We start from the raw sequence: 18,943 nt of genomic DNA, 5'->3' as shown, positions 1-18,943 counted from the left end.
CCCCCTCCTTCTCCGCCAGCTGCGGGCCGGCCGGTGGGCGGGACCTGCGCGGTGGCAGCTGTGATTGGCCAGGGGAGCTGCCGCTCAGAATGCTGGCTGGAGCCCGGGCAGTGGGTCTGTTTAAAGGCGCCGCGCGCCAACGCACTGTGTTTTCGTGCGGAGAGGTGAGTGGCACTAGGAGCTATCGCTTCGGATAGGTGAGGGTGGCTCGGTCCCTGGGGGCACTTGGGCCGGGCGGCGTCCCCTGCCTCTCCTCGCAGCGGCGGTGGGGTAGGGGGCTGCGGCTGCGGCACCGCGTAGAGCCGGAGCCCCAGCCCCCCGCGGGGCGTGGGGATAGGCCAGCATAGCTGGGAGCTGTGTTTTCAGTGGATGTAAGTGCGTTTGAAGTAGCGTCTGCAGTGCAGCAAGAGGGAAAAAAAAAAAAAGAAGAAAAAAAAAAAAAAAGGCGTTTCTGAGTGTCACTTAAGGTAGGTGTCAGTCTGTAAACCGCGCTGGGAGCTGCTCGGTGTAGCTGGCGAGGCAAAATGCATTGTGAAAGATCCTGTAGCCCCGGTGTTGGAGGACCTTGGGTGCTGTCTCGCGTACCCCCCACCCACCCCGAAAGAAGCACCCCGGCTGGGTGAAGCTGTGGTGGGCGCGTCCCTGCCGCTGCCCCGCACAGCGAGGCTCCGCGGGTTGTTGCTGCGGGGCTCCTCCGGGCTCTTCCCCTGCCTGCGGAGTGCCCCCAAAGAAGCCTGATAAGCGACGGCGCCCTAGGCGTGTCCCTTAATCGTCTCTGTGTCGCGACAGAGGCGCCCACCCGAGCCGGAGATGGCGGGACGGGCGTGTCACCCCCCCCTCATCGCGCAGGGCAAAGGCAGCCTGGTGCTGCCCCCAGGGATGCCATCGCTTTCTTTCGTAATAGCGTTTGTTGCACAGGTGTGGGCTTCCTGCCAGCCCATCCGTGTTGCTAATGGAGTCTCAGTCTCGGATGTGCTCGGGGCTAAACCCGAGGGAGGGTGCCTTGGATCCCTGCGGCACGCTGACCCCCGCGGGGATTGACGCTTCAGATAGATCTCTATGAATGACTTCAAGATACTGTCTTCTGCAGTTTGATGGGTTTTTTACGCTGTTTGCTTGTTTTTCACTTAGTCTCATTCTTTTGGCTCGGAGGTGAGCGGGGGACATGGTGATGTTCATGCATGGTCCATGCCGTGGCGAGTTGCAGCAATCCGGGTAAAAGCAGTGACCTCTCGTGGCGGGACAAGTGTTTTGCATGTACTTGTACTAGATACCTATAAACCTTTTAGCTGTGTGGGAATAACTAGATTTATTTAAATGATGTAACTGAAGCTACCAGATCATCGCTGTTTAACTTCTGAAAAACAGCCTCAAGTGGCTTTGCTTTCATGAGCAAAGTCTGTTCTACAAGTCCTCTAGAAATAAAAAGCCAAAGGGAATTACCAAATGTATTACTTGTAGCAAACAGGCTTGGGTTTTATTTTCTAACTTTCAGTCAAGTGTTTTGTATGAATTTAAAAACTTAATTAGGAAATAATGAAGTCAAATCATTGACAGAATATTCTCAATTTCTTAATAAAGACAATGAAAGCCACTAGTTGTGGGAGAACATATTTCTGGTATCTGGAAGCACTAGCAGAAAGTAGTGGCTGTTTTATGCTGCTCATCATTCCCTACAGAATCTTAATGAGATGCAAAATAAAGCAGGCTTCTCATTTCTTTAATATAAAGCATTTTGGATTCTCAGTGTTTTAAAAGAAATAGTACTTTTGAGTACTCAGTGATGGGATTTTGTTTGCAGTTTGACCAAGAGCACAAAAGGCTGTTTGTTTTGCATCAAGTAAACAATTTTTTTTTCCCCCTTGTAATGACTAACTGACTTAAGATGTCATATGTCCCACTTTCTTAAGTGATCAGAGCAAGCTTATAAAGCAGTGCTTTTCATTGTGGTATAATCTGATAGCCCTGACTGCTGCTATATTAGGTGTATTTGGTGAGCTATGCAAATACAATAGAAAGTCTTTCTTTAGTTGTCTTCTGCAAAAAGTTTTCTGATGAGAACTGCATCAAGTAGTATGGAATTAAATGCCAGTTTTGAGCTCAAAGTTTTGTAATGAACAAGCACAGAGCAGAGTGTTTTCCTCAGCTCTCATCAATAATGCAAGTCCTTCTGACGTACTGAATTTCCTAATAATTCACTGCCTGGTTAAAAACCACTATTGTTCTATGGCTGCTACAGGTCAAGTCCATTATGTGCTGTCATGCATTGTCTTTTAGTATATAATTTAATTAAAATTAAGCATCTAAGTCTCTGTAGCCTCTAACTTTCATCTTTCTGGCTCTTGGAGCAGAACCAAGCTCTGCTACGGGTAGAAGGCTCAGCCTCAGGGTAGCTGCCAGACACCATGCTGAGTTGGGACCTGCCTGAAGTCTGCCAGCAGCCATCTGTATTTCCTTTTTTGTCCCCTTTCAAAGAAAGGGAGGTGTTTTATGCCACAAAAAGGGCTGGACCCCAAAGTCCTTTTCCCAGCTGGGACCTTGAGAATCTTAGTGTCAGTAGTGTGTCTGCATTCATACAGAGCAGGAAACCATCCTTGTTCTCCTCTTCAGTGCCTGTGCAGATTTGGGGTAAAATGCAGCTCTTGGAGCTGGGTCTGAAGCTCAGTGCTGCTCCTTGTCCCCAGGAGGTGTGTAACTTGTTAGTTGTGCGGCTGAGAGGGGGTGTGAACTTGCCCCAGCAGCTCCTGGGGGGGGGGGGGGGGTCTCCAGACCACCATGCTCCCTTCCCTGGCTGTGGCTTCAGGAAAACTGTGACTGCCACTGTTTTTCACAGTGTAAGCCTGCTGCTGTGCCATGACAAATCCTTAATCTTGCCCATCAGGGTCAGCTTCCTGGAGGCAGATATTACTCTGTCTTCCTTGCTTTTTTTTTTTTTTTGTAGTCCAGCTAGTTTAAAAAGAGCAATGGTACTGCTTGCCCTTACTGCCATGGCTTAGGTGTGCAACTTAAAAGCATTTGAGAAACTTTAAAAATGAAATGCTGATAGAGGTGAGGTGCCTGCAGGATGGGGTAGTCTATGGTCAGGGACTGTCAAAACTAGGAATTTTGGATGCTGGTGGGTTTTATTTCAAGTTTTTATTGGGTTTACCTCCATGTTGGTGCTGCTGGGTTTATTGTGCGAGGCGCTTAAGACAACAACGTTGCCTTCACCTCGAGGGATCCCGTTAGAATGGGGGGAGTCCGTAAGTGAACGCTCTGCCCCCTCCCCCGGCCCCGCGGGGGTGTGGGCCGGGCCGGCATGGCAGGAGCGCTGCGGCCGGAGCCCCGCTTGGGGGGGGGGGGGGGGGGCGGGGCGGGCTTCCCGTGCCTGCGTGCTGCTCGCCTGCCCCTGCCCGAGCTGGACGCCGTCGCGCGCATGCGCGCCCCCCGCGCCGAGAGCCGGCCATGGGATTCCGCAACGTGTAAGGGTCGGGGTCGCGGCCGGTGGGAGCCAGGTGGGCCCCACGCTGCGGGCGGGGCGCGACACCCCCACCCCAGTGGCTCCTCGCAGTCTTCCCCGGCCGGGTCACGGGTAATCTTGGGGCCCCGGGGTGCCCTCGGTGCCCTTAGCAGCGTGGTGGGGCCGGCTCGGCGGGGGGAGTGGGGTGGCAGACCCTCGTCCGGGCGCTGCAGCCCGAGGCGCGATCATCTGAGCTGAGAGGCTTCGCAACGGGATGGATTAGGAAAAAAAGAGTTCTGGTCAGCCGCGGCGCTCGGTTTTATCCGGACGTTGTAGTAGGGCGTTTGCGGGCACCGTGCTTTCAGGTGAGCAGATACGAAGTCGTGAGTCTGGGGAGGCAGCAGAGCACACAAATAACGCGAAATTGGTTTTCTTGCTTGAAATCTTGTGGCAATATGCTGTACGGTTGTTCTGCAGCGCTCCAGTAAGCACTTTTAAATAGCAGTCTTCTGCAATTTACACATTTTAATATGAATAAACGCTATAAATGAAATACTTTAAAATGGATTATTTTAGGTGCATCATAGGTATGTTTGAAACTGTTAGGGGCAATCAAAATGAATGGCGAGCCATGTGCTCTTACTTTAGGTCTTATGTAAGACTTCAATATCCAACTGTACATGTAGCAGAAGGCACTTTTAATGTTTTCCTAACACTTGTTTTAACACGCTTTGTGTAAAGTCATCATTCCTGCATAAAAGGCTTTATTCCTTTATACACATCATTGTGATTTTTTTATGGAAGAAGCTGGGTAAGGTTAATGTGATGGTACAGCTGGGCACAAAAGGGACAAGTGTTCTGTAAGGATGTAAGCAAAAGTACAGGAAGATGATGCCTGTCTGTGTAATACAGATAGAGTTAAAGTAATAGGATATAGTATATCCTAGAGTATAGTGACAGTAAAGTTATAGGGTTAAAACAAGAAAACTTGGTCTATCAGGAAGAATTCCTGTGTGTTTATCTCTGCCTGTGAAATATTCCTCTAGGCCTGGTGTTAGGAGTTCCAGCGTTCAGGAATGCCAAAACAGTATGCTTAAAAAAAAAACCCAAATGAACAAACAAACAAACAAACAAAACCACCACACCAAAAAAACCTTCTGTCTTTGTTGCAAGTATAGACAAAATGAAGCAACTTAGACTACTTTGTTTAAAAATTAAAAAAAAAAAAAAATTTGAGAAGTCCTGGCCTGTTTTAAGGCTGAGATTTCCTGGTAAGGATAAATTTTAAACTTAATGTCTCAACTAGCAATGTTAACAAAAAAAAAACCACCACAGTGTTTCCAGCTTGGTTCTGTAAAATTGAGACTTTGCATATAAGCAAAAGTAGAATAATGAACATTAAGACTAATTTCTCAAACAACATTTGTTAAGCATGTGTTTTGCTTCAGTGAAATAACTTGGGCTTAAGCTATGTATATTCATCTCCAGGGCTGAAATTGTATTTTTGCTTAAAAGATCTTCTTAATGTAAAAAGTTATAAAACTTCTAACGATGTTTACAGTATGCTCAGACCAAAACTTTGCCTGGAGGCAAAGGCTTGCCTTTTGCAAATGAACTTGCAGAATACCTAAAACTTAACCTTTTCTATAAATCTACAGAAAATTAAAGTATGTATGAAGTAGGTATCTAAAAATGGATGTGAATAAATTATCTGGTTTTCGTGGTTTTCTTTTTTTTTCTTAAAGATTTACCACGATGCCTGGGTCTCTTCCAGTGAATGCTGAATCCTGCTGGCCCAAAGATGTGGGAATTGTTGCACTGGAAATATATTTTCCCTCTCAGTATGTTGACCAGACAGAGCTGGAGAAGTATGATGGTGTGGATGCTGGCAAATACACCATTGGGTTAGGCCAGTCAAAGATGGGATTCTGCTCTGACCGGGAGGATATCAATTCTCTCTGTTTGACTGTGGTTCAGAAGCTCATGGAGAGGAACAGCCTTTCCTATGATTGTATCGGGAGACTAGAAGTTGGAACAGAGACAATAATTGATAAATCAAAATCTGTAAAGACTGTCCTGATGCAACTTTTTGAAGAATCTGGTAATACAGATGTAGAAGGAATTGACACCATGAATGCATGCTATGGAGGCACCGCTGCTCTTCTTAATGCTATTAATTGGATTGAGTCCAGTTCTTGGGATGGTAAGTTCAGGGTATTGTCTTGAAAAGTTGTCAGTCTCTATTTTTGAGTAGTCTGCCTTGCAATTAGTGTTCATGTTTAACCATATAAAACCCAGAGGGTAAACTCTTGTATGCTTCTGAAGTCTTTCTTACATGCTCTGGGCATTTGCCACTAGTTCAGTTACATGCAAAAAATAATGACGTGGATAATCATCACTAGTCTTTTCCTGTAAATTTTGGTGGCTGCCAGGATTGAAGAGCCCCTTAATCCTGGAGTCATCTCCTCTATAACCAAAGTCTAAAAATTGATGATGGATATTAAAATGTGCTAGATTCTTGGCTACTTTTCATACTTATTTCTGTGTTTTTCACAGGACGTTACGCACTTGTTGTTGCTGGAGACATAGCTGTGTATGCCACTGGAAATGCCAGGCCAACAGGTGGAGCTGGTGCTGTTGCTATGCTAGTTGGTCCAAATGCTCCGTTAATTTTTGAGAGAGGTTAGTCCTGTGAGAAAACAAATACTGTTCAGCCAGATACTGGATCAGTTCTGAAGCTTGTCCTGTTTTTGTGGGTTGCTGGAGGGCTGGATTAACTCCTACTAGTGTCAGAAATTGTACTTTTGTCTCCTCTTGCTCTGGGCTAACTTGGCCAAGTCCCATTATAGGAGGCAGCAAGAAACAACTAGAGATGCTTCGATCTGTTTTTTTCCTTGAGGATTCTCCAATAAAATTGACAGAGTGGACTAGAGCTGAATAACACAGCGCTCTACTTTCAAGGTGAAATGATGAAAATCACTTGTTACTTGTTTGTCATGCTCAGTCCTACCATACTTGAGTAACAGGTGATTGAGAACTGTGTGAAACGTTACCTTAAAGGGCCTGAAGTGCTATGAAAACCTGCTTGACTGAGGCCAAATATTACTTGTCTTCCATGTGTTAAGCAGTGTGTTCAAACTGACTCAAAGTAGCTGAATGAAGTAATTTTCAACTTTTGACGATTTCTTTCCATCAGGATTGCGTGGAACCCACATGCAGCACGCATATGACTTCTATAAACCAGATATGGTCTCTGAATATCCTGTAGTTGATGGTAAACTCTCTATACAGTGCTACCTCAGTGCATTAGATCGCTGCTATACTGTCTATCGCAACAAAATCCACGCCCAGTGGCAAAAGGGTATGTAGCCTCACATGATATTGCAAGATCTGGCAAATACTGGAATGTATAGCTACACCGACAATGTATTTTCAAGTTTTAGCATCCAATCTAAAGGCTAGCACGTGGTCCCTTTCTTTGTGTTTGTGTGTTCTGAGACAGTTGAAATGTTTATTCTCTCCCATAAAGAAATGTTTTATTTCTGTTCTGGTATGGCTAAGTACCTGATAGCCAATAAGCAGTAGTCTCTACAAGCTTTTGTTGGTGTAATGTATATATCTTAAAAGTGTGTTATTACCTTCTCTACCAAGGCTCTTAAGATATAGAGGTTAATATTTACATGTTGCATAAGGATACTAATTCTTTTTTTACCCCCATATGTTTAGTAATTGCTTCATCCATATTAAGAACCATAGCTTTGAAGATTAGATAGACGAAGTAAACTATTTCTTATTTCAAAATGCTTTGTAGAAATACCAAGATTCTGTTAAGCTTAACTTTTTTTCTTCTAGAAGAAGGGCAAACATTGCTAGATGGTGCACAAGATCAGTAAGAAACAGTAGTGTGTTAAATGAACTTGCAGCAATAGTTAGTCTTACAGTTGTCTTTTGTATGCTGATGTGTTATGATGACTGATATCCTGCCATCCCCCTATTTTATTTTAGTACTTGAAGTGAGTACTAAACATAAGTTGTAACACAACACTTCTGCTACTTCCAGAGGGGACAGATAGACATTTCACCTTGAATGACTTTGGATTCATGATCTTTCATTCTCCCTACTGTAAACTGGTACAGAAATCTGTGGCTAGACTATTGCTGAATGACTTTCTTGGTGACCAGAACCTAGAAACAGCAAATGGTGTTTTCAGTGGTTTGGAAGCTTTCAGGTGAGAATGGCTGCTGTCTTCCTTATTCAGATAGTCTTAATTTGTTAAACATCCAAGGTGTTTTTCCTTGCTGCCATTCTAGTAACTGTTCCTGAACTTTTTTTTAATAGGGATGTAAAACTTGAAGATACATATTTTGACAGAGATGTGGAAAAAGCTTTTATGAAAGCCAGTGCAGAGCTCTTCAATCAGAAAACCAAAGCTTCATTACTCGTATCCAATCAGAATGGAAATATGTATACCCCTTCAGTCTATGGTTGCCTTGCCTCTCTTCTAGCCCAGTAAGCATAAAATTGGAAAAAGTCATAGCTTTTTATATGTAAGTGCATAAAAGGCTTTTGTTTCAGAAAGCCCTTTGTAAAAGCACCATCTAGTAAACCTTTTCCTACTAGATTGCCTTAAGTAGCAAGACTAAAGTTTAGAAAATTATTCTGCATACACAATTAGGTCAAGTGACAAGTGGATTCAAAACTTGTGTCAGAAGCTGATCTGAAACAGCAGCTTAATACCTGCCAAAGTAGGATCTTATTTGTAAAGTGGTGTATCTTTCTCCCAGCCTCAACACAAACACCAAGTTGCTCAAAGCCCCATCCAACCTGGCCTTGAACACTTCCAGGGAGGGGGCATCCACAGCTTCTCTGGGCAGCCTGTTCCAGTGCCTCACCACCCTCACAGTAAAGAATTTCTTCCTTATATCCAATCTAAATCAACCCTCTTTCAATTTAAAACCATTAACCCTTGTCCTATCACTATATTCCCTGATAAAGAGTCCCTCCCCATCTTTCCTGTAGGCCCCTTTTAAGTACTGGAAGGCTGCTATAAGGTCTCCCCGGAGCCTTCTCTTCTCCAGGCTGAACAAGCCCAACTCTCTCAGCCTGTCCTCGTAAGGGAGGTGCTCCATCCCTCTGATCGTCTTTGTGGCCCTCCTGGACCTGCTGGAGCAGGTCCATGTCTTTCCTGTGCTGAGGACTCCAGAGCTGGACACAGTACTCCGGGTGGGGTCTCACCAGAGCAGAGGGGCAGAATCATCTCCCTCAACCTGCTGGCCACACTTCTTTTGATACAGCCCAGGATACAGTTGGCTTTCTGGGCTGCTTAGCGCACATTGCTGGCTCATATTCAGTTTTTCATCCACCAACACCCTTAAGTCCTTCTCTGCAGGGCTACTCTCAATCCACTCATTGCCCAGCAATAACAAGCAAACACAAATTAAATTAGTATTTACTTAACAAATTGTTTTGGGTTTTTTTGTGTTTGTTTTTTTTTTTTTAATGACAAACTTTTACAAAATCATGTTAAGTTTAAATTAAACCACTCCTCTTGGGTCCTTTTTTCTTTATTGTGACTTTGCATTCTAAGATGTGATGGTTCATTTTAGGCTTTAGGTCACTTAATGAAAATTGGCTGTCTTCTAGATAATCATATTCTGGGGATTTCTTTGTTCCATTTTGCTTAGGTAGCTTTGAAAATCATTGTGTAACAGCAGTGTTCAAAATCCTGTTTTTAAAAGTCATAATTTGTGTTTAGCACACTAAATGTGTATTGTAGTCACTCTAATATTGCTGGCTGCTTTTTCTAAGCTAGCTGTGCTTTCTAGCTATTTAAAATTGGCACCTTGGCTTAATTCTCACTTTAAACAACTGTTGCTTGATTTGCAGGTACTCCCCAGAGCAGCTCGCAGGACAGAGAATTAGTGTGTTCTCATATGGCTCTGGCTTTGCTGCTACGCTGTATTCCATCAGAGTTACGCAGGATGCCACTCCTGGTGAGTAAAAGGAGGAAGAGATGTTAATTAACTCCCTTGCACAGCTCACCTCTAAATGCTCTGTTATGCCCACCAGCATAAGTAAACCTGCAGAACAATGCCTAATGACAGTAGTGTTAAAGCGAAGATGTTCCAGTTCCAGAAGTGTCTCTTTGGGCAAATAGATAATATTTTTTCAAATGCTTTAAACATTTTGCTTGAGTAATTGGGAATATTTTTAAATTACTAAAACTTTAGCTTCTCTAATGCAAAATATTTTGAATGTGCTTGAAATACTAACATGCTAGTATGCAGTTCTCGCCACTGGTGCTACCTTAAATGATGGTTTTATATTGTAGGTTCTGCACTGGACAAAATAACTGCCAGCCTTTCTGATCTTAAAACAAGACTTGATTCAAGAAAACGCATTGCACCTGATGTCTTTGCTGAAAACATGAAGATTAGACAGGAAACACATAATTTGGGTAAGAACGTCATAAATAATTCCTAGTCCTACAGCAAAATACCCTTTGCTTAATTTGCATGATTTTAAATGATTAAGGTGTAGAATAAAGGAAATGTCTAACTCTTTCTACTTCTGAATAGATCGTAAAGTGCTTTTTTATAGCTTGTGTTCATTGGCCCAATATGGTTGAAACAAAAATGCAGACTTGGTTTTCCTGTCTTACTACTCCCAAACTGCAAAGGCTCATGTTGCATAAAACTCTCACCAGGAACCAACTAACAGTATGTTATTGACTTTTTTACAGCCAGCTATATTCCACAGTGTTCAGTAGAAGATCTCTTTGAAGGAACTTGGTACCTTGTGCGTGTGGATGAAAAACACAGAAGAACTTACGCACGGCGCCCGCTCATGGGTGATGGACTTCTGGAGGCAGGAGTTGAAGTTGTCCACCCAGGCATTGTTCATGAGGTGAACACTCAGCACTAATTTTAGTTTGGTATAAATGGTGGAACAGTTTGTGTTTGTCTTAGCATGTGCATGTATGTTAAAAGAGGAAGTGGTTTAACAAGTTATATCAAGTACTTTGTTAAAATATATAACATATAAGCCAGAAGTAAAAAAAAAAAAAAAAACCATGGGATTTTAAAAAATACATTTCATCATAACAAGAACAAACTGTCTCTTTTACATAATCAGTTTGCATGAAGCATGACAGATTTGAATGACTTAAGACCAAGCTGTCCAGTGTAGCATGAATGTTGTTTGGGAGTTGGACTAGCCATGAAGTATAAATGTTTTTGTGAACTAGAAAACCATATTTAATGCTTTGTTTTGGGTTTGTGTTGTTGTTCCCCCCCACCTTCTCAGCAGATCCCAAGCCCTGCTAAGAAAGTGACAAGAATCCCTGCAACAACAGAATCTGAAGGTGTTACTGCTGCCATTTCCAGTGGGGAGCATTAAGATACCTCTGTGAGGTGGGGATTGAAACAAGGTGTGAGGGTAGGGTGAGAGAGAAATTATTGCAGGAGTACTGAAATTTCAGTGTACAGTAGTACTTCATTGGAGCATGGAAAAACTGTTTAAACTCCTTGAAAAGATTTGTTGTAATATGGTGTGCTGATACTTATAGTATTTTCAGAACACTAAAATCATGAATATACTGGAGATGGAGGAACTTGCCAGGGGCTTTGTGGATCCCTTAACATGTCTGAATTTAATTGCTGCATAGTAGCTGTAATCTATTATGAGGTCTTTGTACATAGAGGAAAAAAGGTATCTTCTACTTGCCTTTCCCATGTAAAATTGCTTGAAACCTACACTATTAACTTTTCTGCTTGTACTCAAAAGTGGGTGGCAAAATAGCCCAAGCTTTTAATGTTAGGGTTCTCAGTGCCTTGACAGTAAGCAGTCAGTCTTCTGAATACTGCACTTGTCTTTCCCTTTATCATCTTCCCTTTCTCCTCCTAGTCTACCTCCCATCACACTATTGCTTTGGGAAAGGTATAGAACCAAGTAACATTCATTACTGGAATAGAATCTTTCTCCCCTGTCAAAATGACTGGATCAAGAATGGCTAGACTGACAGGTGTGGCTCTTCCCCCCCCCCTCCGAAACTCTGACCTACTCTGTTAGTTACTATGTAATTCCTCCTAGCATCTGTATTACCTGTTTTATACCTGCATTATAAATCACAGCAGTCTGGGAGGAAAGAGGAACAAGAAAGGAGGTAGTAGGTTCTTTTTTTTTTTCTAAAGAACAAAAAGGGTATATTTCTTGGGTTCATTGATTCGGCACCTTTCAGGATTGTTTAACTGTAATAGAAGTACTTAAGGCAGCAGAATTTTCAAATAAAGCTTCTGGATATTATGGAGCTATTTTAATTAGCAAACTAAGGAAGGGAAGAAGATCACTTTGTCTGGAACTCTGGCCTCTCGCTATTCTTTATATAATACATTTCTAAGAGACTATTTCTAACTTTGAATTTGGCTTGTACTTTGAAGTCCTTCTCACTATTGGTAATGTTGTAGGTGGGGTCTTCCCCCCCCAATGCAAGCTAAAAGCTATCTGTTTTGCAAGTGGTAGATATACAATGCTAATGGGGCATCCATTCTGGTAGCTTTTTAAAGCTCAGATTAGAAATGAACTATGATATGAGCCTTGTAAGCTTGTAATATATATATATATTTAAATTGAGCTAATGTACAGAATGAAGTTTTGTTGAATTTTGTTTCTTTGACAATTCTACAAAGCTACATTATCTAATACAAGTAGAAAAAAAAAAAGATGTCTGTTCAATTTTTTTTGTCTGTAATGAAATTTTAGTGTTTGTATTATGTCATTCACTAGGATTTGATAACACTGTATTTGTAGTCAACCCTTGGTAAAATAGTTGTTTGTTTATAAATTGATGAATACTAATCAGTTTGTTCTGTTGAAAATGATGGAGCAATGATGCATGAAGATAGTGTTTGCAAGCATTTTTGTTTAGGTTTCCCTTGTGAAACTTATCTTGGTACCAAAAAAAAAAAAAATTGCCATGGAACAAAGTCCACTGCTGTCAGTGGACAAGCCAAGAAGTGAGCTACTGGCACAAAAAAATTAACCATAGGGACCTCACTTTCTGTGAGGCTGATCCTTTATTAAAATAAAGTTTGAGATACTTGAAACCTGTTAAAGTAGTGCTGATTTGTTGGGTTTTCAGGATGCATTTTTCTTTAACAGGAAAGAAAGAGGAAACTGTCCCTGTGAAAACCTGAAGTTGTGGGTTCACAATCTGTGTGGATCTTCTGGATTTTTCTTCTTAATATTATTCCATTACAAAAGTGGAAAGAAAGAGTTGCTTAGCCTGATGGGGAACTTATTTCAGGAATGTGTTTCAAGATAACTTAAATGTTTTCAGATGGAAACTGTTTATAGTGGAGGAATTCATTCCCAGCTTATGAAATACCATCTTTTATAAGACAGCAATAAGATTAATTGTATTGTTTTATTCCCTTCTCACAAAAACTGTGAAAGGGGATTGGTTCTCGCTTCGTACTTACCTGAGCCTCACTGAGTCCAGATTCCCATGGGTGGCTTTTCAGAGTCATTCTGTTGCTCATTTACATTAATTATTCTTTTTAATGTCAACTGATCATCTCATCAGTCCCCATAATAGATAAGGCATCCCTGCCCTTAAACTTGAAAGCACCAGCTGTACCTCTCTAAACCTTGTATTGGTTTACTTGCATTAACTAAAATCATATAGGCTCTTCCTCTTGGCTTACGCATTTCAACCATGCCTGCTCAGAGAAGGACAGCTACTGTACTTTTCCACTGTTTGCATTGGAGCTGATGATATTGAAAATTAAAGTATAAAATACCTGATTAAAGCTGAAGGTAGGAGTATCTACATCTTGGTGATGCTCAGAACAATTGGAAGTGTCAGGCTATCTAACTTTTAACTTGCAGTGGTCAAGAGTGTCAAAATCAGCTTTGTGCTGGCAGAAGTAGTATGGCAGAAGTTAGTAAAAGCCTGTAATGCTCAGTATATAATAATTTGTAGCATATCCTAACTTGCCTTTCTGAATTGTGACAAATTGGGAACCATGGTCAACAGCATTGCTGTTTCTTTAAACAAAATTAAAGAAGGGCTCTAATACACATTTTATCATGCTTAATTTGTTAAGGAAGCTTTAGAGAAGAATTTGCAGTTGTTTAGATAAATAATCTGGTTTCTGCTTAAATTCAGTTTTCTGCAAAAACTGTCCTGGTTTGCAGTGGTAAAGTTGTGTCAAGCTAAGGTAAAACTTTTCAAGAAATTAGCTGTTATATGCCTGTACTGAGAATCTCCCAAGCATGTTCAAAATCAAGTAGTATTGCACTTAATAAAGATAATAATCACAAATGATCTCTTTACCTGTTTTACTTGAGTTCTTGCACTGGCTATACCAAGTTTCTGCAGCAAGGGGTAAACAAGTGCATGAGAGCTCTGCATTTGAGTGCTTCAGTGTGACTTGAGAAATACAAAGGAGATAAGGCATTTTTGGTTTATTTAAAGATTACAAAAAAGTAACACAAACTTGTGGAAAGTGACTAAACCCCTTTGTTAAATGTGCAGAGTAGAAAGCCTGCAGTGCAATTTATAAAACAACACAGCTTGGATATGTGCTTTATCCCACTGTAAGAACAGATTCCTCTCAAGTCTTGATCTTTGGGGTCTGGATGGGACACACTAGGAACACATTCAAGTACCCTTTTCTTCTGTACTTGGTGCAAAACAATTCTGTAGACCCCTGTTATTGAGCTGTGTGCATCTCTTCCCTGGTTATTTTGAATGTGGTGTTCTGTGATTCCTAGGTCTTCCAGAATATTTTTTTCATTTCAATTTCTCCTTCAAGTGTATCAATCTCTGATAAATACTTTGGATCCAGTTTAAATGGCTGTAAAGGTTTGGGGTACTGTATCTCTTTCATAAGAAGTTTGAGTATTGGTTAGTTGGTACTGGCTGAAGGACTCCTTTTATCAGTTTCTGGCAAGTTTGAGAGGCAGGGAGACAAACTGTATGTCCCTTCAAGAATGCACTTTTTTCAGTTTGGTCACTGTATCTGCCTGAAATGGCATGATACCTGTTGCTGTAAAGTATAACAAGATTCCCAGTGCCCAGAAAGCTATGTAAATGCCAACATAGTTTTCATCTCAGAAGAGTTCAGGGGCAGCATAAGGAGGAGAGCTGCAGAAAGTATTTAAAGCTTCATCTCTTATTGCGCTGAATCCAAAGTCTCCCACCTTAACGCAGATGTTACTGATGTAGATTACATTTTCTGCTTTGAAGTCCTGGCAAGTAATAATGCTATTCTCATGCTGTAGAGCAAGAGGAAAAATTGGTACTAGACTATCCCTAATTGATTAATTATCACACAGGAGAAAGGGAATTACCTTGGGCAAAGTCAGAAATAAGCATTGCAATGAAATTAAATTTGTTTAAATACTTTAACTTTTCAGCTTAATTCTCTACTGGTACAAAAACAATAGAGTAGATGGAGAGGATGAGGAGGATGCTGTTTTTATAAGAATAGAAGTCTTGTTAACTAATACAAACTATTTTCATTAAGCAGACTTGTGATGACATCATGGCTAATCCTACAAGACTAGGTGTCTTCATATGCAAAATCTGTATTTTATTTTTTCAGGGTTCAGAACACTTGCTTTTGCAGTTACTACATTTCTGTAATGATGTAAGCAACAAAGACAATTTCTTTTTAACCAATTCCATTTTTGTATGTATCATAAGCTCGTGGACTCGAAAGACCATGAAGTGAACATCACGTATAAAGTAAGAAAGTTGTTACAATTCTGTTATGTGCTCTAATGTCCTACAAAGAACTGGTGGTGGTAGGAGAAAAGGACAATAGACTTGTGCCTTGTGGTATTTCACATCCTTGCAGGACACAAAGTTTAGTGGTGTCTTCAAGTTTTAGAAATCTAATGTAACTTGTACTCTTTTTTTTCTTGCAAACGGCAGTAGCAGTTGTCCTGGTTTCAGCTGGGATAGAGTTAATTTTCTTCCTAGTAGCTGGTATAGTGCTGCGTTTTAGATTTAGGATGAGAATAATGTTGATAACACACAGATGTTTTAGTTGTTGCTAAGTAGCGCTTACACTACTCAAGGACTTTTCAGCTTCCCATGCTCTGCCAGGGGCACAAGAAGCTGGGAAGGGGGCACAGCCAGGACAGCTGACCCCGACTGGCCCAAGGGCTATTCCATACCATATGACGTCATGCTCAGTATGTAAACTGGGGGAAGAAGAAGGAAGGGGGGGACGTTTGTCTTCCCGAGTAACTGTTACATGTGATGGAGCCCTGCTTTCCTGGGGATGGCTGAACACCTGCCTGCCGATGGGAAGCAGTGAATGAATTCCTTGCTTTGCTTGCGCACGCAGCTTTTGCTTTACCTATTAAACTGTTCTTATCTCAACCCACGAGTTTTTTCCCTTTTACCCTTCCGATTCTCTCCCCCATCCCACCAAGGGGGGAGTGAGCGAGCAGCTGTGTGGTGCTTAGTTGCTGGCTGGGATTAAACCACGACAGTCCTTTTTGGTGCCCAACGCAGGGCTCAAAGGGTTCAAGATAACGACAGATTTGATTGGAATGTGCTAGATTGAATTTATAGCTGTTATTGCTGTTTAGCTATTAAACGGCAGGCTTCTGTGCTTGCCGCGGGGCTTGCTTGCCTTACTGTATATTAGTCTAGTGCTTGTTAGAGGCTGCTTTTTGCTTTTGCTGCTTGCTGAACTGCTTATCATCTTACTGTGCTGTGCTTGGGAACATTTTGATAACAGCAATGGCCACGTGCCTGGGCTGGCAGATGGCCAGGGCATCGCTGCTGTTCCTGTGCTGCTGTACTGGACAGGCTGGAACTCCAGTGTGAACTCGAGTCATAGAATCATAGAATTGTCAAGGTTGGAAAAGACCCTTAAGCTCATCGAGTCCAACCGTCAACCTATCACTGCCAAGTCCATCTATACCATGTCCTCGAGCACCATATCTATCCGTTCTTTAAATATCTCCAGGGATGGAGACTCAAACACTTCCCTGGGCAGCCTGTTCCAATGCTTGACCACCCTCTCGGTGAAGAAGTTTTTCCTAATGTCTAACCTAAACCTCCCCTGGCGCAGCTTGAGGCTATGAGTCGAAGGGACTGTGACCTGTGGATGAGTCCATGTGGGAGCAGGACACCCCGAAGCGTCTGTGGCCGTGGATAAGCCCATGCCAGAGCAGGTATGTCTCGAAGCGTCTGTGGCCATGGTTACGTCTGTGCCGCAGCAGGTATACCTCTTGAAGGGATTGTGGCCCAAGGATAAGTCCGTGCTGCAGCAGGTACACCTCGAAGCATCAGTGGCTGTGCATGAGGTCGTGCTGGAGCACCTCAAAGTGTGTGGCTGTGGGCAAGGCCATGCTGGAGCAGGTATATCTCTGAAGGCATTGTGGCCCATGGAGAAGGCCATGCTGGAATAGGCACGCCTCTGAGTGACTATGGCTGTGGATAAGTCTATGCCGCAGCAGGTATACCCCTGGAGAGACTGTGGCTCACAGATAAGGCTCCACTTGGAGCAGGTAAACCCCTAAGGGACTGCAGTCTGTGGATAAGCCCAAGCCGGAGCAAGGGCAAGGGGAGGAGTCCATTGCAGTGTTAAACCCAATGGTCTGGTCCAAAGGGGCCAGGGGTGGAGGCTGTAATGGAAATACCTTTAAATTGTTGTAACCCATGATCTGAGTTGCATGTTATAGGAATTACCATAGCAGGAACCACCTGAACCAATGGAGAAGCAGCCTTACAAGAAGCAGTGCAAGTGCAGCAGTGACCCAACCTGAGCTGGCTTTGGTGCCCAATAACTCCATGCAACACACCACCTCTCCTGTCCTGAGCGACCACCATCACAGATGGAGCCCAAAGTCACGGACTAATTGAACTCAATGGACATTTTGTGGACATTTGTGGATGTTTGTGGACATTTTACAGACACTTCACAGGGGTGGTCTGTAGACTAAGGGAATGATACCTGTGTATTGTATCAAAGGATGGGAAGGGAGGTGGTGGGTAATGAGGATGTATTGGATAGTGTGGGACCTGAGCATGACATAAATGGTATGGAATAAGGGGTGGATACTGTCCTGGTTTCAGCTGGGACAGAGTTAATTTTCCTCTTAGTAGCTGGTATAGTGCCGTGTTTAGGATGAGAATGATGTTGATAGCAACAACCAAAACATTAGTGTGTTAAGTAGTGCTTACGCTAGTCAAGGACTTTTCAGCTTCCCATGCTCTGCCAGGTGCACAAGAAGCTGGGAGGGGGCACAGCCGGGGGGGGCTGACCCAGACTGGCCAAAGGGCTATTCCATACCACATGATGTCATGCTCAGTATATGAGCTGGGGGAAGAAGAAGGAAGGGGGGGGACATTCAGAGTGATGGTGTTTGTCTTCCCAAGTAACCGTTACATGTGATGGAGCCCTGCTTTCCTGGGGATGGCTGAACACCTGCCTGCCGATGGGAAGTAGCGAATTAATTCCTTGCTTTGCTTGCGTGAGCAGCTTTTGCTTTACCTACTAAACTGTCTTTATCTCAACCCACGAGTTTTCTCACTTTTACTCTTCCGATTCTCTCCCCCATCCCACCAAGGGGGGAGTGAGTGAGTGGCTGCGTGGTGCTTAGTTGCTGGCTGGGGTTAAACCCACAACAGTAGTCAAGGACTCAAACTGAATTTGCTCTGCTTAGTAGAGATATGTCTTGATTAGGTAAGGGTTTAGCTTCATCTTTGAAATAACTAGGAGGTGTATGTGTATCTAGAGGCAATAAGGGAAACCCTTTGCCATCCTAAGATTTTTAAACTCATCAATAACAGGCAGGTATCTTCTGTCCTCGTGTGGATTGACAGCAGTGACATGGGATTTAAATAGCCTGGATTTGATGGCTTAGCAAAAAAAAAAAAAAAAAATTTTTTTTTTGCAGAAGTCTGTGTATGAGTGAAGAGGTTGGCCAGTTTGGTAGTCTGGGTTTAATGCTAAGAAACAGATGCGATCTTGAAATGTAAGTTCCATAGGACAGATATTCAGGAGCTACTAAAAAAGGTGTTGAAGCTAATCCATCGCTTACAGGACATTTGAGCATTTTGTCAAAATACAGAAAAAAATGCATACTGTTTACATATACCATGAGTAGTTTGTAGTGTAGTTTCTGAACATCTGACCTGGGAACACCCCTTGCTTTTGACTTTCAGAGCTTTTCAGGCTTTCAGAGCCCAAGACCATTACGTGGCATATAAGAATATGAGCTGCCGGAGGGCACCCTGAGCCTACTTTTAACAAATACCAGTTTTACTTTCTTAAACTTGCAGAACAGTCTTCATGTGTTTTTATGCTGTTGTTTTAAGTAGCTGTAGTTACTATGCAAGGTTCAGAGGAGATGGTACTGGAAGTAGTTAATGGCCCTTTTTTTGCCTTTATAAGATGCTTTGGGCTCTACACAAATAGCATTATCCTAAATCCAGTTGCAGTACTGAAGACTAGGCAAGGGGAGGTGACTTGCTG

General features: G+C 42.6%; 1 protein-coding gene and 1 pseudogene across 6 annotated transcripts; one reads left to right on the top strand and one right to left on the bottom strand.

Moving 5' to 3' along the window:
• The first annotated feature begins 78 nt into the window (after positions 1-78).
• On the top strand, positions 79-13,767 carry LOC104019155 (hydroxymethylglutaryl-CoA synthase, cytoplasmic-like). 6 transcript variants are annotated; one of them, XM_087760422.1, is made up of 10 exons: positions 79-164; positions 5,185-5,642; positions 5,996-6,121; positions 6,636-6,800; positions 7,500-7,668; positions 7,779-7,949; positions 9,327-9,433; positions 9,772-9,897; positions 10,183-10,346; positions 10,746-13,767. In XM_087760422.1, exons 2-10 carry the CDS (start codon positions 5,195-5,197, stop codon positions 10,836-10,838), a joined length of 1,569 nt encoding a protein of 522 aa, XP_087616548.1. In that variant the 5' UTR covers positions 79-164; positions 5,185-5,194; the 3' UTR covers positions 10,839-13,767. The 6 variants fall into 6 exon arrangements, with proteins under 6 accessions (XP_087616548.1, XP_087616547.1, XP_087616546.1 ...); XM_087760421.1 differs by lacking the exon at positions 79-164 and adding an exon at positions 3,424-3,804; XM_087760420.1 differs by lacking the exon at positions 79-164 and adding an exon at positions 3,430-3,461.
• A 135-nt stretch (positions 13,768-13,902) lies between these two features.
• On the bottom strand, positions 13,903-18,664 carry LOC104019158 (serine/threonine-protein kinase NIM1 pseudogene; annotated as a pseudogene).
• Between the last annotated feature and the right edge of the window lie 279 nt (positions 18,665-18,943).

Source organism: Nipponia nippon, unplaced genomic scaffold, assembly GCF_047370975.1.
Source record: "Nipponia nippon isolate SJK-2023a ecotype South Korea unplaced genomic scaffold, ASM4737097v1 scaffold_22, whole genome shotgun sequence".
Lineage (NCBI taxonomy): Eukaryota > Metazoa > Chordata > Aves > Pelecaniformes > Threskiornithidae > Nipponia > Nipponia nippon.
This window is presented reverse-complemented; position numbering and strand designations above follow the sequence as displayed.